This window comes from Giraffa tippelskirchi, chromosome 1 (assembly GCF_054371585.1).
Source record: "Giraffa tippelskirchi isolate mGirTip1 chromosome 1, T2T-mGirTip1v1.2.pri, whole genome shotgun sequence".
NCBI lineage: Eukaryota > Metazoa > Chordata > Mammalia > Artiodactyla > Giraffidae > Giraffa > Giraffa tippelskirchi.
Genome location: NC_137275.1, coordinates 110038138 through 110061039, shown reverse-complemented (window position 1 = coordinate 110061039; position 22902 = coordinate 110038138). Strand labels below are relative to the sequence as shown.

The 22902-nt window shown below is 47.6% G+C and overlaps 2 protein-coding genes across 7 annotated transcripts in view; one reads left to right on the top strand and one right to left on the bottom strand.

Annotated features, from left to right (window-relative positions):
• The window catches only part of LOC145506524 (N(6)-adenosine-methyltransferase non-catalytic subunit METTL14-like), an 87795-nt gene that overhangs the window by 30438 nt on the left and 34455 nt on the right, over window positions 1–22902 (bottom strand). The gene's annotated exons all lie outside the window — the stretch shown is intronic.
• Window positions 1–22902, top strand: part of LOC145506598 (liprin-alpha-1-like) — a 38795-nt gene that overhangs the window by 9377 nt on the left and 6516 nt on the right. For 2 of the 5 annotated variants that reach the window (XM_081491643.1, XM_081491619.1), the window contains exons 2-7: window positions 13191–13275; window positions 20162–20337; window positions 20427–20524; window positions 20998–21109; window positions 21927–22177; window positions 22626–22651. In XM_081491643.1, coding sequence (XP_081347769.1) covers window positions 13195–13275; window positions 20162–20337; window positions 20427–20524; window positions 20998–21109; window positions 21927–21960 — 501 coding nt within the window. In that variant the 5' untranslated portion in view covers window positions 13191–13194 and the 3' untranslated portion in view covers window positions 21961–22177; window positions 22626–22651. Of the gene's footprint in view, window positions 1–13021; window positions 13276–20134; window positions 20338–20426; window positions 20525–20997; window positions 21110–21926; window positions 22178–22476; window positions 22652–22902 lie in introns of all 5 variants that reach the window. The other 3 variants (XM_081491628.1, XM_081491633.1, XM_081491652.1) reach the window with 3 other exon arrangements.

The following is a 22902-nucleotide window of genomic DNA, read 5'->3' as shown; positions in this document are numbered from 1 at the left end:
CCGGGCCTGACTCGCGAGTTGAGGCCCTGGGAGGAGGCCTGGAGGTCTGGGATCTGAGGAGCCCCACACTTGCTGGGCGAGGGAGGACTGAAAACCCACTCTCTGGGGCTGCCTTTCCGGCCTCCAAGGAAGATAGCCTCCCCTGCCAACTTCGGGCTGAGTGTCACCCCGGGCTGGGAAGTGCTGGCTGGGAGGTCATTTTTCAGGGGCCATGGCCCCTGGGGCCCCGCGCCCAGGGAGGGCTCCCACACTGACCGGGAACTTCAAGGCACCCTCAAAAAGGCTGTTCCGTCACGTTTGCTCTGCAATACTAGGCCTGTCTGCACCGTGCTCGGCTCCTGCGGTGAGAACACCGTGGGCGCCCGCCTGCATCCCGGGACTTTCTCCTTAGGCTTTTAGTTACATCATTTTGCAAGAGGTACGGATTGACATATGCAACACTTAAAAAGACATTAGTTGAAATTCATGTTTTATATAAGGCCTGTGCTGATCTACAGATCTTCCTTGGTGGCTTGCTAAGTTGCTTCAGTCGTGTCCGACTCTGTGTGACCCCATGGACTGCAGCCTACCAGGCTCCTCCGTCCATGAGATTTTCCAGGCAAGAGTACTGGAGTGGGGTGCCATTGCCTTCTCCGCCCTGGTGGCTTAGCGGTAAAGAAACTGCCTGCCAAGGAAGACACGCTGGTTTGATCCCTGGGCGGGGAGGATCCCTTGGAGAAGAAAATAGCAACCCATTCCAGTATTCTTGCCTGGGAAATCACATGGGCAGAGGAGCTTGGAGGCTACAGTCCATGGGGTCACAAAGAATCGGACATGAGTTAGCGACTAAAACAAACCACAGTGCTGATTTGTGAATACGATGGCCATGAGCCAGGTTCCCTAATTGTCTTCCTTTCCCTTTTCGTGTTGTTTCCAGATGGGGGAAATCAGGTCATTGGCAGGCATCCCCCTGGAGGGATTGCAGCGTCTCTGCTGGTGTTTCATTCAGCATTTGGAAAGATCTGGAAAGTCATCTGCCCCCCTTCCCTAGCCAACAAACCTCTGACAAATCTGTAGTCAGTTTCTTTCATGACTTGCCTGTAAGAAAGAATTGTTCTGATCCTTTAGAAGCAAGATTTTGCTACATTTGAGCAGTAGTTTTGGTAAAGGACTAATTTAGGGTTGCAAAAATATAGATGTCATCTATGTTTTGTCTCTGCCTCAGCATTACTGACTCATTCCTTTATGAGCCCAATTGATACAATAGTTTACAGAGATTCACAAGAATGCTAACATTTCCACTTAACAGAGGAAGACAAAGGGGCTGATGCTGCTGTTTAGTCACCGAGTTGTGTCCTACTTTTCGTGACCCCAGGTACTGTAGCCCGCCAGGCTCCTCTGTCTATGGGATTCTCCAGGCAAGAATACTGGAGTGGATTGCCATGCCCTCCTCCAGGAGTTCTTCCTGATCCAGAAATCGAACATGCGCCTGCCTCATTGGCAGGTGAATTCTTTACCACTGAGCCATCAGGGAAGCTGAAAGCCATACTGGGACAGAGACAAATGCAAACAGCCCCCAAAGCAGCTCATTTCCTCTTTCCTCTTGGCCGCTCTGCACAGGGCCGGGTCGTGGATCTGAGTTTGCTCAAAAGAAGAGTCAAGTGACCCTGCCGCTGGGCTACGGAGGCCCCCCTTTCATGACAACCCCCTCACCCCAAGCATTTCTCTCATTTCTTCTTTGCTGACATGTCCCCCTCCGCCGCCGATCACACGTGGCAGTATATCACTGGGTGACCCGCTCTACTTTCATGGCGTGCCACAGCTCGTGGGCATCATATGAGGGTGGGGGGTACATGAGGCCGACCATGACGTCCTTGAAGTGATTGGAAAGCTGCTCCTTCAAGTCCCCAACCAGGTCCTGTGCAGGGAAAGCAAGTACTTGCATTACACCACTTCCCAAGTTTGCGGGGAAAATGGGATAATCGCAGAAAGTCTTCTAGCAGGATTCCCTTCTCCTTGCCCCTTCACATAATAGCTAGTTTGGTTTGGGTTCACACGTGTGTACATGGGTTACATGAGAGGATGGACTTGAGGGTTTGAAAATGAGTGATGTGGTCATATCTCCACGCCAGACGTCATCTGTATGGATATTCTAGTTACACAATCACAGAACCATGATCCTTCTTTAATCCCAACACAACCCCTCTTCTGAGCCTATAAATAAAAGTTAAAATCTGAAAAGCTTAAAATAAATAAAAGTTGAAACTGAAAGCATTTCAGTAGGGAGTATAATAGTTTTGTGTGGAATTAATGAAATATTAGTCCTTAAAGAAAATATGCATTTTATCATTATAGCAGTGTCTTTTAGTAAAGAGTTCCAGTTATACTGTTGCCAAAAAGCTTGTGTAAATGAGTTAAGTAAGCAGTCTTGGAACTTTCTTCAAATAGTCACCTGAAAAAGAAAAACAAGCATGCTAGATTTTAGCCCTTGAAATACAGGTATAAAGGTGTGAAACTGATGGTTTTCCTTTAGTTTTCATTTCACTCATATAGAGTAGATGTTTAAAAACAAAAAATATGCACAATTTATGTTTTCTAGGGTTATAAAGACATCTGAAAGATTTTTTAAATGTACCATTTCTTGTTAAAATGTACAGTATATATTCAGTTATATGTTAAAATATGCAACAGTTTAGTTATGAGATGATTCACTAAGATAATTCAATAAGGCACAATAAGCTTTGTTACAGTACAAAACAAAATTGTCATAATTTTCATTTTATTTGCTATAATCTGGCAGTATATTTCCTGTGTTTCTTTTTTAGCAAAAAAGGCATCAGCCACAAGGTGTTAATTGGCAACACAGAGAATGTTTGCTCAGGTCAAGGCAGTTTGTCTAATGTCTGGAGTTGTGGCTGGTCTTGGAGTATATATAAGACTTATAAGATCGCCTCCTCATGGAGCTGGTATTCCAGTCAATTCCCTCATCTTTTGCCATCAACTGTTTCTAATTTCTGTAACAGACTGTCCTGGTGTGCTGTCAGGAGGCAGGCAAAAGCAATGATAAAGCCGTTGTGAACACATGAGCTTGTGAAGACTTTGTTCTCCTGCCCACATGAGCTCAGCACATCGTTTTGAAGGAAAGGCAGCAGTGGAGTCAGTGGGTTTTTATTTCTACTTTTTCTCAGACAAGATGGTAGGAGCTGGAGAAAAACAACACACAATCTCTGTTTTCAAGAGGATCCACATCCATAAACATCCCAGACATAATGCGAGTGAAAATGCGAGCTAATGCTTTGGAAGGCTCTGGTCATGATTTTTCACATCATAAGATCCTAAACAGTAGTTCAAGAGGGTTCTAAAAATTCAGGTAAGAGATGAGAATGGCCTTACAGGCCTAGGGACACAAGACAGTCAGACAAGGGAGAAGTTGCTTTGGGATGGGCGTTCAGAAGTCGCTTCTGATAGTTAACTTTATTCACTTTTGCTGGGCCATTAACATTGTTCTAGATGTTTCTGTGAAGGTGTTTTTAGATGATTTATGTTTTTAGAATATTTACGTTTAAATCAGTGGACTTCAAGTCAAGCGAATTGCCCTCCACAGTGTGGGTGAGGCTCCTTCAGTCAGCTGAAGACTTTCCCTCAAGAGTTCTGCCAGCAGCTGGTCCTTGATACCAATGATCTCCTGCAGAGCAAACGTGACGGAACAGCCGTGTGGAGAGCGCCTTGACGTTCCCGGGCAGTGTGGGAGCTCTCCCTGGGCGCGGGGCCCCCTGGGCAATGTTTTACAAAGACATTCCTAGGACATCAATAATACCCTGGCTTTGAGGTTGGACTTGAAAAATGCTGATGGGTTTCAGGTACAGGGAAACATGTTGGCGCACAAGCTGCTCTTTTCCATTTCCTGAAATCCCTGGCTCTGATCTCAACGCCATCGGAGGGACAAAGGAGTAGGGGGTGGGCGGAAGAGGCGCTCTTCCAGAAGGCAGGCCTGGGCCGCCTGCCTCCAGGACCTTCCCCCACCGTTTCCATCCTGTCTGCTGTCCCAGGGGTCTCTGACATGACCCCCTCCTGGACCCTCATGTGTGAAACTGACTTCGGGGGCCGTCTTCTGGATCAAGCTGTCAGATCCTAATTTGACAACCAGGGCCCCTCCTCTGGGTGGCTGGGGAAGCAGTTTTCAAGCTGAGCTCCCCTGGGACCACAGTGCCTGGCGGGGGGCAGGGGCCAGTGGGTCACCTGTGGGCACAGCCCGTCGGCCGGGCTCAGCCTCCATCCGCCCCACACACGGAGCCATGAGCACGTTTCTTCCAGGCCCGCCCCTCCCCCTCCACTGGGTTCCTGGCCCGGGGCACCCAGCGGGGTGTGCGGGCCTCTGTCTGGGGTACCTCAGGGGCACTAGACAGGGGATCGGGGACTTGAGTGGACACTGGGGAGGGGCCTTCCTTGGGGACGTTTCTGACAGCTCCTGGGGAACAGGACTGCACGCTCCTCACACCTCCAAGCATGGACCAGGCTCAGCAGTTTATACACCCTGGGAGCAGGTGAGAAGCGCAGTGTGGGGCCCACCTGGACCTGCTGAGTCAGAACCTGCATCTGGACGACCTCAGGGGCTTCCATGCACACCCCGGGACCCTGCACCGAGGCAGCCAGCTCAAAGCTTGGTTCCCACCAGACCACCTGCCCCGCTCAGCCCTCCAACCACGAGCCATGCCTCCCCCACCCATGGCTGTACTTCGAGGGGTCCTGCGTGAACTCCCCCCACTCCTGGGATAACCGTTCATGTGTAAAGGCCCAGCTTTGTGGATGGGTGAATGGTGCCCTCCAAAAGAGACACCCACATCCCAACTCCTCATATTTGCGAGGGGGGCTTTATTCGGAATTGGGGTCTTTGCAGATGAAGTCAAGTTAGATAAGGTTATAGAGGATTAGCTGGGCCTTATGCAGAATGATGGGTGTCTTTATAAGAAGAGGAAGGACACACAGAGAGGAGGAGGCCGTGTGAGGAGGAAGCGGAGGCTGAGGGCACGTGGCCCCAAACCCAAGAACACCTGGAGCCCCAGAAACTGGAAGAGCTGGAAGTGACGCTCCCCCAGAGCCCGGGTCGGGGGGCCCGGTCCTGCTGACACCTTGGAATTTAGTAAATCGGAAAGATAACCCTGTATGCGAGACAACAAAAGAGACACAGATATATAGAACAGTATCATGGACTCTATGGGAGAGGGCGAGGGCGGGATGATATGGGAGAATGGCACTGACGCATTCAATTATCATATGTGAAACAAATTGCCAGTCCAAGTTCGACGCATGATACAGGGTGCTCGAGGCCGGTGCACCGGGATGACCCGGAGGGATGGGATGGGGAGGGGGGTGGGAGGGGGGTTTCGGAAGGGGAACACATGTACACCCATGGTGGATTCATGTCAATGTATGGCAAAACAAATACAGTATTGTAAAGTTAAAAGATAGATAAATAACCTAATTTAATAAAAATAAATAAAATAAAATAAACTTCTGGTCCCAGAACTGGGAGAGAATCGATTAGTATTGTTTTAAGCCTCCCCCACCCCCAGCCCCCAGGTTGTGGTCGTCAGTATCAGAAGCCCCATCTGGGACTCTCAATATTCTGTGTCCTTAAGATCTACCAGCTCAGCTCAATTCCAGAAAAATAAACGACCCAATCAAAAAGTGGGCCAAAGAACTAAACAGACATTTCTCCAAAGAAGACATACAGGTGGCTAACAAACACGTGAAAAGATGATAAACATCACTCATTATTAGAGAAATGCAAATCAAAACCACAATGAGGTACCATTTCACGCCAGTCAGAATGGCTGCTATCCAAAAGTCTACAAGCAATAAATGCTGGAGAGGGTGTGGAGAAAAGGGAACCCTCTTACGCTGTTGCTGGGAATGCAAACTAGTACAGCCACTATGGAGAACAGTGTGGAGACTCCTTCAACAACTGAGAATACAACTGCCATATGACCCAGCAATCCCACTGCTGGGCATACACACCGAGGAAACCAGAATTGAAAGAGACACGTGTACCCCAATGTTCAATGCAGCACTGTTTATAATAGCCAGGACATGGAAGCAATCTAGATGTCCATCATCAGACGAATGGATAAGGAAGCTGTGTTACATATACACAATGGAATATTACTCAGCCATTAAAAAGAATACATGTGAACCAGTTCTATTGAGATGGATGAAACTGGAGCCCATTATACGCAGTGAAGTAAGCCAGAAAGAAAAGCACCAATACAGTATACTAATGCCTATATATGGAATTTGAAAGATGGTAATGATAACCCTTTATGCGACACAGAAAAAGAGACACAGATGCATAGAACAGTCTTATGGACTCTGAGGGAGAAGGTGAGGGTGGCACGATCTGAGAGAATAGCACTGAAACATGTATATTATCATATGTGAAACAGAACACCATTCCAGGTTCAATGCATGAGACAAATGCTCAGGGCTGGGGCAATGGGATGACCCAGAGGGATGGGATGGGGAGGGAGATGGGAGGGGGATTCAGGATGGGGAACACATGTAAACCCATGGCTGATTCATGTTAATGTATGGTAAAAACCACTACAATATTGTAAAGTAATTAGCCCCCAACTAAAAATGAATAAGTTGATTAAAAAAATAAAAAGCAGAGACATTACTTTGTCAACAAAGGTCTATCTAGTCAAGGCTGCGGTTTTTCCAGTACTCATATATGGATGTGAGAGTTGGACTATAAAGAAAGCTGAGCGCAGAAGACTTGATGCTTTTGGACTGTGGTCTTGGAGAAGACTCTTGAGAGTCCCCTGGACTGCAAGGAGATCCAACAGCCCATCCTAAAGGAAATCAGTCCTCAATATTCATTGGAAGGACTGATGTTGAAGCTAAAACTCCAGTATTTTGGCCACCTGATGCAAAGAGCTGACTCAACTGGAAAGACGCTGATGTAGAGAAAGATTGAAGGCAGGAGGATAGGGGGACGACAGAGGATGAGATGGTTAGGTGGCATCACTGACTCAACGGACATGAGTTTGGGTAAACTTTGGGAGTTAGTGATGGACAGGGAGGCCTGGAGTGCTGCTGTTCATGGGGTAGCAAAGAGTCGGACACGAATGAGCAACTGAACTGAGCTGAGAAACTAAAAGAGAAAATAAATATCAGATCAAAATTATACTGCCTACAATGCGGGAGACCTGGGTTCGATCCCTGAGTTGGGAAAATCCCCTGGAGAAGGAAATGGCAACCCACTCCAGTAATCTTCCCTGGAGAATCCCATGGACGGAGGAGCCTGGTGGGCTACCGTCCATGGCGTCGCAACGAGTCAGACACGACTGAGTGACTTCACTTTTCATACATAATCATGACTTCTCTAATAAAAGTCTTTATGCCTGAGCCTCACAGTAAATAACAACAAAAAAAAGATACACCCCTCCACCGCGACTTCAGCCAGGCCCGTCTTCCCCTGTTCATCACGGGATGTCTTCTCAACAATAAACCTCCTGACTCGGGAGAAAGGCTCGCGCCGCACATCCGTGTGGGGCTCGAGGCCCACGCTTCCCCCGGAGCAGCTCAGCCTCACACACCCACTGGCCCTGGGGGAGCACAGGGGGTCACACACACCTCTGAGCCCCCGTGACCTGGTCACAACTGCAGATGACCGGGCCAGCAGACGTCTCAAGAGGGCGGACTTGCTTCTCTGCCCCCATTCCTCTTGCTTCACTGTCCTTTTGCATTCTCCCATCCCTGCTCCTGGTCTTCCCTTGGGTCTACCTTGGGGCTCAGCTGGTAAAGAATCCGCCTGCAATGTGGGACCTGGGTTCGATGCCTGTGTTGGGAAGATCCCCTGGTAAGGGAAAGGCTACCCACTCCATTATTCTCGCCTGGAGAATTCCATGGACTGTATAGTCCATGGGGTTGCAAAGAGTCGGACATGACTGAGCAACTTTCATTTCATTCATCCCTGCTCCCGGTCCAGCCTGTCCAGCTGGCCCTCAACGTTGGGATCTGGGGGACACTGGTGACATCTGGGGACATTTTCGGTTGTATTTACAAATACTGCCAAGATATCAAATGCCAGCAACACCAAGGCTGAGAAATCCCACTTTAAGACTCTTCATCTTTTGGGGGTCGTTGACTATTCAAAGGAGTCCATGGATTTCTTTCTCCTTGGGGAAGCAGCACAATTTTGTTTCACAGTGGGCAAGGTTGTGTGGCTGGGCTCTCGCCGAGGCTATCTTGTTCCCCAAACCCTCTCACTTCTTATAATCAGAGCACATCAGGCAATGAGCCATCCCAGGCATCTCTCTGCTAATTCCACTGGCGTGGACCCGCGCACACCCTGCATGCTGCCTGTGCCCGGCGGCCCCTGAATAGACTCTGGTCTCGAGCAGGGGAAGGCAACAGGCTGCTTGGGGCCTGACTCATCTCAGGGGAAAGCTCAGGCTTGCAAGGGCCATGGAAAAGTCAGTTATGGTCTAAAGACAGCATAAGAAGATGCCTCATGCTCAGCTCCAGCTTTTTGAAATCTTGAACCCTTTAGTTTACACCACAGGAGCATTTTCATCTAAAAAGGGCCCATCAGGGGCTTCCCTGGTGGTCCAGTGATCAACACTCTGCCTTCCAATGCAGGGAGTGTGGGTTCAATCCTTGGTTGGGGAACTAAGATGCCCACATGCCTTGAGGTGTGGCCCCAACATTTTTTTTTAAAAAGGTCCAATCAACTGCTGAAAACCTTTTAAGGCTATAGAACCAAATTATCACTGAAATTTGGGGTCACTGTGACCTTGTGACTTGTATTCATAAGAAGAAATACATTTTTGGTCTTTGTCCCCCAGTCCTGGCACAGAGCTCCTAAAACTCTGGGAATTTCCTAAGTGGGGACAGCAGTCAAGGTGTCTCTTGTTAGGTGAATGAGGTGACTTTTCAGAGAGTGCCTCTTTTCCAAAGCGGGGCGGCTTTTTGCCAGGGGAACTAACCACATGGTTAGAGGATTGGAACTTCCGGTCCCTCCCCACTACCATGTCTGGGAACGCGAGAAGGGCTTCCTGTCGAAGCAATCACCAACAGCCAGTGATTTAACCAATTGTGCTTGTGTGATGAATCCTCCAGAAAAACCACCAAACAGGGTCTGGACAGCTCTTGGTTGATGAACACATGCGGATTTGGGGAAAGCGGGGCTTGGAGAGCGTGAAGTTCCGTGCCTCCCCCACACACACTCCGTCCTGTGCATCCCCTTCCATCTGCTGTTCCTGAGTTTAGTACCTTTTACAATAAAGCTGTGATCTAGTAGGCAACATGTTTCTCTGAGTTCCGTGAGCCACTCTACCAATTAATAGAGCCCAAAGTCATTAGAACCTCTGAACGGGTGGCCAGTGGGTCAGAGCGCAGGTGACCATCTGGGCTTGCAAATGATGTGTGAAGTGGGGCGAGGGTCTTATAGGGTCGGGCCTTTAACCTGTGGGGTCTGGCACTACACGCAGATAGGCAGTGTCCACACTGTGTTAAGCTGCAGGACCCCCAGCTGCTGTCACAGAAGTGTGGGTGGTGCAAGGCAAACAACGCATGCATGTTGGAACTGGGAGAAGAATCCTCCTCACTTGTTGGTACAACTCCATCTTTTCCGGTGGCCATTACCAATGTCTTTATGTTGGATGTTTATTTCAAAGTCAAGTTTTAAAAAAGATATGTGTGGCGAAGGATTTCACTAGACTTGGAAAGGCTCTTCTTTCCCTTTTGTGAGCATGGCCATTCCATTATCCTATGAGCAATAATAATAGATGACTGAATATTCACGTCACCAGTGAGAATTTCCCGAGAGCCAGACTCTACATTAAGTACTTTAGGATAACCTAGTGATGTAATGACTTGTTTCCCAGGTGGCTCAGCAGAAAAGAACCCGCCAGCCAATGTAGGAGATGCAGGAGACTTGGGTTCAATACCTGGGTTGGGAAGATCCCCTGGAGGAGGAAATGACAAACCATTTCAGAATTCTTGCCTGAAAAATCCACAGATACAGGATCTTGGGGGCTACAATCCACAGGGCTGCAAAGAGTTGGACACGAATGAGCAACTGAACATGCACTGCTGTGGCTGCTGCTAAGTCGCTTCAGTCGTGTCCGACTCTGTGCGAACCCATAGACGGCAGCCCACCAGGCTCCCCCGTCCCTGGGATTCTCCAGGCAAGAACAGTGGAGTGGGTTGCCATTTCCTTCTCCAATCCATGAAAGTGAAAAGTGAAAGTGAAGTTGCTCAGTCGTGTCTGACTCTTAGCGACCCCTTGGAATGCAGCCCACCAGGCTCCTCCGTCCATGGGGTTTTCCAGGCAAGAGTACTGGAATGGGGTGCCATTGCACACAGTTGTGTAAATACTGTTGTTGTCTCTGTTTGATGAGTGATGAAGCTTCGTTGTTGTTGTTCAGTCATCAGATTTTGTCTGATTCTTTGCGACTCCATGTACTACACGCTCCATGGAATTCTCTAGGCGAGAATACTGGAATGGCTAGTGTTTCCCTTCTCCAGGGGATTTTTCTGACTCCCCACAGATTGTAAGGCTAAGGTTGAGCATTATTGTTTTCTATTTCATTGCAAATAGCCTTTGGGTATCTGAAAGGACAGGGTAGGTACTTTCAAGGGGTCTTCTGCATAACAAAGCCCTTTCGGCAAATGTGGTCATAATATCCAGGTAGGCGTTGCTGCTGTGAGTGTCACATCTCAGCCAGAAGGCAAATTCTGAGCTCTTCCTCTGGCAGAAACCAATTCACAAAATAAGCCAAGAAAGAGAGCTGGAAAAACAAACCACACCAACAACCGGAAAAGCATTCCTCATGAGGCAAAGCTAGAGAAAACTCAACAACCTTGTGGCCCAAAAACCCTCTTGGAAACGAATGTTCAGTAAGGAAGAGATGAAACAAGGCAAGTTCCAAGGAAGAGGCCATGCCCATGGACAGTGTAGTTTAGAGACGGCCTGACCGCTAGATGAAGACACACGCCAGTGTAAAGCCTTTGCAGACAGCAGTGATGGTCATCACCAGAGTTAAGTGTTTAGTCTGGTGACAACCTGCCCTGGGCACCACACGAGGGAGCAGACCTGGTTCTCTTCCTCTGCCCTCACACCATTTCCTCATGAAGGCAGCTCAGGTGCTATTGTGCCCTGCCTGCCTGTCTGGCTCATCCATGAGCTATGACCACCTCCAGGGAAGGACTCCGCCTTCTCTTCTCTGTGCACCATGAACCTGCAAAAAGTTGGCCTTCAGAACCTCAGGAGACTCACCCCACCCCCACTATAGGCAGAACCCTCCGCAGGCATTAAAACAGCTGTGGAGTCACTATGGCCCAAGCCCTGGTTACGGATCCCTGGAGCCTACTACAGCCTGTACAGCGTGAATAATCAGGTCCTTTATACACAGATTCCCGCCTGTCAGATCTGAGCTTGGGATTCATTGTAAGCTCTGGCCCTCCCATGGCAGCCAGGGGGGCCGCGAGTAGACAAAGGGGCTAGAATCTGAGTTTCGAGGGAGGCATTGAAAGGACAGGCACGGAGGCAACCTGTTGCAAACTGAGGGAGGGTCCCTGCGTGTCTCAGAGGAGGCCTCTGGTGTGCAAGTGTGGAGGAGGGCCCCCACGGTGCAAAGGAAAGAGAGGTACTCAGGGGCAAAGGCTCTTGGCCTCTCCTGTAGCAGCTCCAGTTGGTAGCCCGTGAAAAGTGGACAGCCAATGTGGTCACATGAGCGTGACTCTTATTCCCTCACAAAGCAAGAGAAAGGGGGCAGGGTGTGGCAGTACCCCGAGGTGTGGTGGGGTGGATGAAGGGAGGTGTCCTTCCTCTCTTTAGTGCAAACTGCTTTTGTCAGCCTCAGAGCTGCCAGACGGCAGTTACCAAGTCAGGTCCCCACAGTACCCAGTGTGGGCTGGGCGCCTTAGCCCCTGTCACATGGACAAGCCACACCTTATGGCTTCCCTGAGTTCTAACAGCAGGATCTGGGGGTTTTGTCTAGGTACACACTTCCTTGCTGTAGCTCTGTTACCTCCTTTGAGCCCCGCTCTTGTCCTCTAGAAAAAGGACATTGATTGCTACCTTAGCAGGTTGCTACCTTAATCCTGTGAAGACTAATTAGGGGAACCCTACAATGAGTAGCTTGCCTTAAGACATATCAATGACTAGCTGGCCTTAAGAGATCCTGGGCTTCCCTGATAGATCAGCTGGTAAAGAACCCTCCTGCCATGCAGGAGACCCCGGTTTGATTTCTGGGTCGCGAATCCTGATCCGCTGCAGAAGGGACAGGCTACCCACTCCAGTCTTCTCGGGCTTCTCTTGTGGCTCAGCTGGTAAAGAATCTGCCTGCAATGCGGGAGACCTGGGTTCAATCCTTGGACTGGGAAGATCCCCTGGGGAAGGGAAAGGCTACCCACTCCAGCAGTCTGGCCTGGAGAATTCCATGGACTGTAGAGCCCATGGGGTCGCAAGAGTCGGACACGACTGAGGAACTTCACTTCACTTTCAAGAGATATGACCAGAATCCAGATTAAACTGGAGGCTCCCAGTGTCCTCTGGCATTTCTTCCCTGAAGCCAGCCAGAACCCACACACATGCATTTCCAGGGTCTCCACTTAGCCAGCTGGACAGAAAACCCAGCGTGGTGCAAACAAGCTGACAGACAAGCAGGAGAGGACTCACCGGCAGACGGCTTTGCTCAGGTCTCAGGTGGATCTCCGGGACCACAGCAGGAACCGGCGCTCTCAGCCCCTGGGCTCAGCAGCGCCCTCATTCTCAGGCGGGCGGCTCTGCCCTGACGGGCGCGGGAAAGCCACCAACTGCCCCAGGCTGACCTCACGCCGCTTCCACCGCTGTAGCCTGACTTCACCCGGCCACACCCCTTTTGGCGGATCTTCCTCTTCCTCCCTTGATTCCAGCCTGAGGTCCGGCCCTGGGCCCCGATTGGTCACAGCCCCAGTCCTGAGCCAATCACGGTGGCCAGGGAGGATGGAGCACACCGATTGGCCAGCTCCAGGTCATGGGACCATATTCCAGGTCCCGTGACCATACTCCAGGTCACGTGTGAGCTGCTCGCCCTGTGTCAGCGGTGGAGAGAGTGCCGTACCCCAAGAGCAGGGCTGAGAGTCCAGTCACTGTGTCCGTGTGCTCAGGGTCCTGGGACGTGCCTGCGCGTCCTCTCTACACACCGCTTTGTCCTCTGCAGACGGATGATTCACGATAAACCTCTTCGCTTCGCAAGCGCTGTTGCACGCATCCACATTCAAGGGAGCAAGGCCTCCGGTTTGAAGGTAAGTTTGGAGATCCTCTCTTAACCTCCGGGCTTGTTTCTTGTATCCTGTTAGAATAATTTATTCAGTCTGAAAACCCCCAGGAGGACCACCACATGCTGCTTTGCGTATTCAGGATTCTTAGCTGTTCTGAGTAGAGGGCATGGCCCAGGGGCCTCCCAAAGGGAATGAATTTTGTCCAAGGCAGCACCTGAGAGGCTGAATCTCTGAATCACTTTGCTGTACACCTTAGACAAACAAATTATGGTAAATCAGCAATACCTCTATTTAAACAAAAGATATTTCCTCATCAAAAATTGTTCGAATTTTGTCAAGTTTTTCTTTCAATTGTTGGTTCTTCGTATGCAGTCTAATTGGTTTGGTGGTGTTTTGTGAGGTAGGGATCCAACTTACCTTCTCCTATGGATACAATATTGTCCCAATGGGACGATTCCTTTGTCCTTTCTCCTGGAAATGTCCTTTCTGCATTTACATGTTAAGAAGCATTTTTTTTTAAATGCCAAGTATCAAGGACTGCAGGTCTTTGGTAATTTGTACAGCACCCCAGAGGCATGTTTCCACTTCTGTGTCTTCTCTTCGCATTTTACCATTGCCCGTTTCTAGTATACACAAGTGCCCTCAGAGGGCTCTCTGCAGTGAACCATGTATGTTTCTGTGAGGACAGAGGATGTGAGCACGGAGGAGAGGCTGAGTCCATAGTGACCATGTGAGCATGCTCAGCAACCCCAATATTAAGTCTGGCTGAGACTTTCTCAGGCAAGGTCTGTGTTTCTTCCTCTTGGTGTCTGGATACGCAAAAAGATGTTGGTGGATTGGGACGTGGGTCTCTGGGTCCAGCAGTGTAGAGATATACCCATGGCCTGCTTTTCCATGATATTTTCCTCCTGCGGGCTCCGCTGAGCTGGTGTGGAGAGATTTCTGCTAAAGGCTTGAGAGGTAGTCAATCCTTCTGCTTTTCATGCCCTGCCTCGTCCATACTTCTGTCATTTTTTTTTAATATAGCTAATTTTCAATGGTGTTAGCCCTTGTGTCATTGTGACACTCAGGCACCTGTGGTTTAATAGACCTCCAAGTCCCGGGAGCTCTTTGCCTGGTGGAGACATGGAGCACTCAGGGAGCAGTACCACATCACCCTGGAGCCTGGACCAGAGAGAAGGTTCTTGCCAGGAAGGCTGCATCCCTGCTGTGGGGGGTTCGGAGTTATCACTTCCGATTGCACATCCCCCGGGCCCTCGGTGCAGGCCCCACTCTGAGATCTGGAAAGGAGGTGGCTTCCCTCCCTGACACAGAACTAGTATTTTCTGTCCTCGTCCTTGTCCAGTGCCATCTGGCTCCCAGGCTCTACCCTTGACCCTCACCCACAGGATCAGGAGAGCCCAGTTCTAGAGGAGTGTCATACAAGGAGAGTCTCCTGGAGACACTCCCTCCCCCGGCCTAAATAAGCACTTCTTTGGAGTTTCATAGCCCTGGGTGTAAATCCTGGGTTTGTGTCCATTTTACAGTTGAATATGCTGAGCCTCAGATCATTGTGTGATTTGCCCTGGGTCACTCTGCAGGTCAGCGGGTGAGCCGAGATTTGAACCCAGACTGTATGTCTTGGAGCCCGTGACTGTACAGGTGTTTCCGCTCCTCGGTTAAATTTATTTCAGGTTTTTTTTTTTTTTTTTTTTGATGCACTTGTATATGGGACTTTTCTGTTCTCTTATGCTTCCTCTCCTGCTATATTGCTGAGTTTATTAGTTTTAATACTTCTTACTTGGTGGCGTTTTTAGGGTTTCATATAAATCCTGTCATAATCGAATAGTGACAGTGTAACTTCCTCTGTTCCAATGGGGATGCCGTGTATTCCCTTTTCTGGCCTAGTTCCTCTGGGTAGGACACTTCCACTACTATGTTGAACAAGATTGGTGAGAGCGGGCATCTTTGTACTATTCCTGATCTTTTAGGAAAATCTTTCAGCTCTTTATCACTGAGTTGGATGCTAGCTGTGGGTTTGTTTTACGTGCCCTTTAGTATGTTCCGTGGATAACCACTGTATTGAGAGATGGTATCAGAATTGATGTTACACTTTGTTGAAAGCTTTTTCTGCAATTATTGAGAAGATCACATGATTTTATTCTTAATGTTGCTCATATTGTGTACCACCGTAATTGATGTACAGATAATAAATCATGCTTGCAGGCCCAGAATAAATCCATTTGATCCTAGTGTATGATTCTTTTAATGTATTCTTCAGTTTGGTTTGGTAATATTTTTTGGAGGATTTTTACATCCAGGTACACCAGGGTCAGAGTTCTCTGGTGGTTCATGTGGTAAAGAATCTTCCTGCAATGCGGGAGGCCTGGGTTTGACCCCTGGGTCAGGAAGATCCCCTCGAGAAAGGAATGGCTACCCCACTCCAATATTCTTGCCTGGCAAATTCTGTGGACAGGGACCTGGTGGGCTATAGTCCATGGGTCACAAATAACTGGACATGACTGAGTGACTCACACTTACAAGAGTGCTTCTTGACATTTTTAATATCTACATTGAAGATTTTATCTCAGTCAAAAATTACAGTCAAAGGCAAACATGTCAAAAGTCCAAGAGTCCTTAGAATTAAATGACAATAATTCCTAACAGATGAAAGCAAGAAGGACTCCACATATTTACTCTTGATAAGAATTTTACCTCTTCCGAGGAATTCTCATTAAGCTGAATTAAAATGCAAGCTTTAGTTTAAAATCGTAACCTTTTTCGGTATTATGTTTCTATTTTGAGACTGAAAGTTTATCATTTATGTATGAGATATTAAGCAATACTATGTAGCTATTAAAATCATATTTTCACAAACTCTAATGACATTTATAAGCACTTATACTGGAAGAATAGCTAGGAATAGAAGATGATCCCGTATAGCTTTAAATGAAAGTACGTATGTGTTGAATGATAGTTTTCAGATTGTATTGATTTATTTTTATTTGGAGAATAACTGCTTTACAATGTTTGGTTGGTTTTCCTCATGCAACACCACGAATAAACCATAAGTATATTATCCACTCTTTGGTGAGACTGCCTCCCAGTTCCTGGCATCTCACCCTCTAGGTCGTCACAGAGCGCCATGCTGGGCTCCCTGTGTTATCCAGCAACTTCCCACTAGCTAGCTATTTTGCGTTGGTAGTGGCTATGTTTCAGTGCTACTCTCTCCATTTGTCCCACCCTCTCCTTCTCCAGCTGAGTTCACAAGTCCTTCCTCTACATCTGTGTATCTATTTCTGCCCTTCAAATATTCACCACTACCGTTTTACAAGATTGCATGCGTATGCATTAATATACTACATTTGTTTTTCTCTTTCTGACTGACGTCACTCTGTATCCCAGTTTCTAGGTTCATCCACCTCACTTCAACAGACTCGTATTTGTTCCTTTTCATGGTGGAGTCGTATTCCATTGTATGTATATTCCACAACTTCTTTTTCCATTGTTCTCTTGAGAGACATTAGGTTGCTTCCATGCCCTGCCTATGTTAAATAGTGCTGCAATGGACATTGGGTACATATGTCTTTTTAGAGTTATGGTTTTCTCAGGGTGTATGGCCAGTAGGGGATTGTTGTGTCATATTGTAGTTTTATTCCTACTTTTTCAAGAAACCTACGTTCCTTCTCCATAGTGGCTGTATCCATTGACATGTCTACCAACATTGCAAGAGGGTTCCCTTTCTTCCATGTCCTGTCCAGCGATTATTATGTGTAGAATTGTTGATGATGGCCATTCTGACTGATGTGAGGTGATACCTCATGTAGTTTTGATTAGCATTTCCTGAATAATGAGCGATGTGGAGCATCTTTTCATGTGTTTGGTGGCCTTCTTCCTGTTTTCTTTGGAGAAATTTGTTCAGATCTTCTGCTCATTTTTCAGTTGGTTGCTTTTTTTCCGGTATTAGTCTCGACGATCTACTTGTGTACTTTGTAGATAATCCTTTCCAAGGATTCCATAACGTACAGAATTCCTCAGAACATACCTTAGTCTTTGGACGGAAGAACATCAAGTGCCTTCTTTGGTGTGTATGTATGTACATGGCATGTGTTTATTTTCATTGTGCAGATATTGCACTTATTCCATTAGATTTATCCCTGAGGAGTTCATAGGTTTTGATGACATTATAATAAAGGGTATTCTTTAAAATGTCAATTTCTGGTCTAGTTTAGTATGTTGAAATACAGTGCATTTTTATATGTTGACCTTGTATACTGCAACGTTGCTGAACTCACTTTCATGTGTGTACCTCTTTTGTTGATTCATTTTCCACGTTAATCATCAGGTCGTCAGCAAGTACAGTTATATTGTTTTTTCAGTTCATATGATTTCGATTTCTTTTTTCTTGTCTTGTTACAGTGGCTAGGAGTTCCAGTACAGAGTTGAATAAAAGCCAAGAGAGCAGACATCCTTGCTTGGTTCCTGATCTTCAGGAGAACCACCATATGATGTCAGCTCTACATTTTTTGTAGGTGCCGTTTATGAGGTTGGGGCAGTTTTCTTCCGTTCCTAGATTGCTAGATTTCCATATATCAATGATAAATATTGTCAGATGCCTTTCTCTATCTTTTGAGGTGAGACTGTGGTTTTTATTTTCAGCCCATTGATATGGTGAATTTCACTGATTTTTTCAAATGTTGGCCCAAACTTATGTTCTTGGGATAAACCCTATTTGTCATGATACCTTGTACTTTGAATTGATTACTGATTTCCTGATGTGTCATTAAGGAATTTTGCATCTGTGTCTCTGAGGGATATTGATATTCTTGAAATATGTTTGTCTGGTTTGGGTATCAAGAGAATTCTGGCCTCAGAATGAGTTAGGTGTTTCTTTCTTCACTATTTTGGAATAGTTTGTGTATAGCCAGGATTTTCTTCGTAACTGTTTGTTAGGATTCACTAGTAAGGCCATTTAGGGTAGAGATTTTGTGCGTGTGGGTGTATGGGTGGGTAAGATTTCTAACTACGGATTTGAGTTTTAATAGATTCGGGTTATCTGTTTCTTACTGAGTGGCTTTCATAGGTTGTGTCTTTCAACAAAGTAGGGTGTTTTATCTAAGTTGCCTAAAGTTGTTCACAGTTTACCCTTTCCTTTCAGTGTCTATAGGATCTGTACTGATGTTCCCTCTTTGATTCTTGATATTGGTAGTTTATGTCTTCTCTTTTTTCTTCGTCACTCTGCTTAGTCAATTTGACTGATATTTTGAAGAACCTAATTTTATTTTTTTCATTTCATTTTGTTTTTCTGGTCTCTGTTTCATTGATTTTTGCTCTTTCATTTTCTTCTTTCTGCTTGCTGTGGATTTCATTTGTTCTTTTATAAGTTTTTTAAGATAGAGTCTTAGAGGATCGATTCAAAATCTTTCTTCATTTGTGTAAGTATTTAATACTGTCAGTTTCCCTCCAGGTACTGATTTAGCTATGTCCCGTAGCTTTTTAGTATATTGTATATTCACTTTTATTCACTTCAAAATATTTCCTGTTTCATTTGTGATTTCTTCTTTGACACATGAATTCTTTAGAAATTTGCTAATTTCCTGATGTTTGGGAGATTCCTGGATATCAGGGGTTTTTTAATTTCTAATTTAATTCTGTTGAGATCAGAAAACATGCTTTGTATGATTTGAGTCACTTTAAGTATGCTGAGATTTGTCTGTCTTTTGAAGAATGTCCCATATCCCCTTGAGAAGAGTTTTATCGTACTGCTTGTTGGATAGAGTTTTCTATAAAATGTCAGTTAGATCAAGTTGGTTGATAGTGCTGTTTAAGGGGGTTCTCTGGTAGCTCAGATGGTAAAGAATCTGCCTGGAATGCCGGAGACCTGGGTTTGATCCTTGGGTTGCGAAGATCCCTGGGAGGAGGGCTTGGCAACCCACTCCAGTGCTCTTGCCTGGAGAATTGTTTAAAGGCTTCAACATCCTTACTGACCTTGGTTGGTTGTCTGTTTTGGCTTCCTTGTTCAATCAGTTATTGAGTCACGGAGAGGAAGACTGAGGTCCCTGACTGTAACTGTGGGTGTGTCTATTTCTTCTTTCAGTCTATTTCGTTGTTGTTTTCCTTATCTCTTCTTTTTAAACCTATTTTTTAATACACTTAAGTGACTTTGAAATTAGCAGATGTTTTGCTAAAGAAATTTAGAAAACAAAGCGTTGAAACTAAAATCAAAGCTAGCCAGAGATATTTTTAGTGAGTAGAGTTAGGTTGATCCTTCAAACTTGTTGATGAGTCGTGCCATTCTTTGTTGACATATTATTATGTACAAAAGCTATTTCAGAGAAGTAATGTGTAGTCAGTTACAGTTTTATTATGGTTTGGTAGATAGGTTAAATTTATTGCCACAGATGAGTCATAGACTTTTAATGGTATAATTTCTTTGTATAAAATTTTGCCAGCAAATTTAAAAGGTAGCAAAGAAAAGATCAAGTAATTTTGAAGTTATGATCAATACTGTTGTCTTTGGCTTAGCCTTTGAGATTATGTAATTGTTTAAAAATCCATTTTCAAGATAATGTAAATGGCCCTTGTGACTGCTTCCATGGGTTTTTTTCCTCAATTGCTGCTGCTGCTGCTAAGTCGCTTCAGTCGTGTCCGACTCTGTGCGACCCCATATACGGCAGCCCACCAGGCCCCCCCCGTCCCTGGGATTCTCCAGGCAAGAACACTGGAGTGGGTTGCCATTTCCTTCTCCAATGCATGCAAGTGAAAAGTGAAAGTGAAGTCGCTCAGTCATGTCCGACTCTTCACGACCCCATGGACTGTAGCCTACCAGGCTCCTCCGTCCATGAGATTTTCCAGGCAAGAGTACTGGAGTGGGTTGCCATTGTCTCCTCCATTTTTTCCTCAGTTAACCATCCTCTACTATTGAATGCAGATCCTCGCGTACAGGAACGTGAAACATGAGTGGATCGGCAACAAGTGGCTGCCCAGTCTGGGCCTCCCGCAGAACCGTAGCTATTTCACGGAGTGCCTTGTGCACGCATGGATGCTGGACCACTTGACCAAGAAAGTCCTTCGTGGGCAACTGAAAATGGTTGATAGTTTTCACAGGTCAGTCAGTGCAAGAAGTTCTCACTAGCCTGCTGAGAGATGTTTGCCTGCGGCAAGGTCTAAATTTTTTCTTTTTCTCTTGGAAACAGAAACAGTTTCCAGTGTGGAATTGTGTGCCTGCGAAGGTTGAACTATGACCGAAAAGGACTGGAAAGGAAAAGAGAAGAAAGCCAGAATGACCTGAAAGGCTAGTACAGTCCTATTTCTTGCTTCCCAGTGTATAAGCAGCCTCAGTGATTTCCTATTTGAAAGAAAACTTCAGGAAATGCTTTCCTTGGAGAAAACACACCTCGCATCATTACAGAAGAGGGAGGGACGGAAAGGACTGTTTTTGAGGTCGTCCTCTGTGGCCAGAGAACCTGTGCTCTGTCCTGGGGTTCACATGGGTGAGCTCAGTCGTGTCCGACTCTTTGCGACCCCATGAACTGTAGCCTACCAGGATCCTCTGTCCATGGGATTTTTTAGGCAAGAGTACTGGAGTGGGTTGCCATTTCCTTCTCCAGGGGATCTTCCCGACCCAGGGATCGAACCCGGGTCTCCCGCCTTCTAGGCAGATGCTTTACCGCCTGAGCCACCAGGGAAGTTCCAAACACCCATGAAAAACACTAATTCTTTCACTGAAACAGCAACAAACAGCAAAACCTTATCTTTGGTCTCTAGGAGAAGAAGAAAAAAACCGCTGCACCTCCACCAAGGACAGTGAGTGTCAATGCAAACCTGGCACTTTCTGTGGAGAAGATGCACCTGAATTCTGTCACAAATGCAGCACCGGGTGAGACACAGGAGCCTAGGGGGCTTTCAACCCACAGGAGACCCCAGTTTCCTTGTACCCCTGTCTCTCTCCTGCTTCTGTGAAGCCCCTCCCACCTCTCAGAGCTCCCCTGTGCCTGTGGGGTCTCCTGAACCTGCAGCAGCGCTCCCCACCACCCCCGTTTGTCCTGCACGGCTTTCCCAGTGGCCCCTTCCCACGTCTCCTCAGGAGGGGCCTAGAAAGACCGAAGTGCTGACAGCAGACAGAAGTCATCATGAGGCCACGTGTGTGCTCCTTCAAGGTTCCTATAAAACCGGAGCCAACTCGCCAGGCCTCACACCCAGCCCTTGCTCGCCAGTAGCACCTGAATCTTTCCTACTGGGGTGCTCGGGGGCCAATAGTAATTCACTGTCCTCTGATGCTCCAGTGTTGGCTGAGATTGGTAGGAAGAGTCAACAGGTGGATGAGAGGGCCTCGTATTTTAAGTTTGACTGGAAGATGAGTCAAACTTGTGCCCATACCCTTCTGACCCTTGACCTGGATGAGGCCCCCCTCACAGAGCTTCCTGAGCAGCCCAGGGAGGCCAGGGCGGGCCTTGCAGAGGAAGCCCAGCTTTTGAAGGACAGCTCTGAACGCTCAGCAGGAGCCCGGGGGCCACAATACACAATCCTGGATCCTTCTCCTGCCCAGTGAGGGGGAGTGAGGGGACCCTGCCCTGCAGACAGCAGGAGCCTGTCCCGCCTCCAGTCTTGTCAGGGGACCCAGGACAGGAGGCTGCCCCCTCTTTCTCCTCATCCAGCTAGCTGTCCCTGATGAGTCCCCCTGTGTCTGTACCCAGGTGCCCGGATGGGAAGGTCATGGTCATGGACTGAACGCCCTGGAGCAACATCAAGTGTGTGGACCAAGAATCAAGTACCCTGGCCCATGGGGAGGTCCTGGTTCCTGGAGAGCGAGCAGCCGTGAGCCAGAGACTACCCATCACTCCCTCTCCCTCCTCATGCACTTCACTGGTGATGAAAATGGTAACTGGACTTGGAGTCATCACTGTCCTAATCCTAATCGGATGTGCTGTATGCTGGTACTTTAAAGGTGAGGTTCTAGAAGGGAAGGAGGAGCTGCTGGCTCCCTCCTCCATCTCCCCAATCCTCCTGTTCCTCCTGGCTTGTCTCTGATCTTGTTCCCCAGGAAACCCCTCCTTCTCCCACCTCACCAGGTCCTACCAAACCGTGATCACATCGGTCCCCCCAACTCAGCTGACGGTCCCCTCTTCCCCCTGGCCGAGTCTGGTGGGAGGAGGCAGGAGAAGAAGGTGGTTCAGGAGCGCTACACAGAGATTTTCCACGAGTTTCATTTTACTTCCTTTTCTCCCTTCTCTTCTCCTCCCTGAGGGTTCTCCAGACTCGGAATGTCCCGCTTGCCGTCACAGGCCCGGGGCTCTGTTCAGTGTCTGAGCCCCCAGCCTGCACCCTGTCCCTAGGGAAGGAGGTGTGGCAAGAGGGCTGTCCCCACCACTCAGCGGATGTCTCTTCTCTTCTAGGTCGCTTGAGTGAGTGTTGCCACAAGGTGAGTCTGTTTCTCCAGCATCTGGCGGCATCAGGCCCTCAGTCACTGCTTTCCCCCCACAACAAAGCCCAGGGTGGACATGGTTCCCGGTTTGTCCTCTACTGTTGTCCCTGACTCTCTCAACTGGCCTGGGGGCTCTAGGCTGAATGTAGGAGGGAGACGGGCCTGTTGAGAGCTGTCCTAAGGCCGGTTGGCAGCGCTGGCCCTGTCCTTACTGTTTGAGACACCCTCACTCTGTAACCCTGGACCCG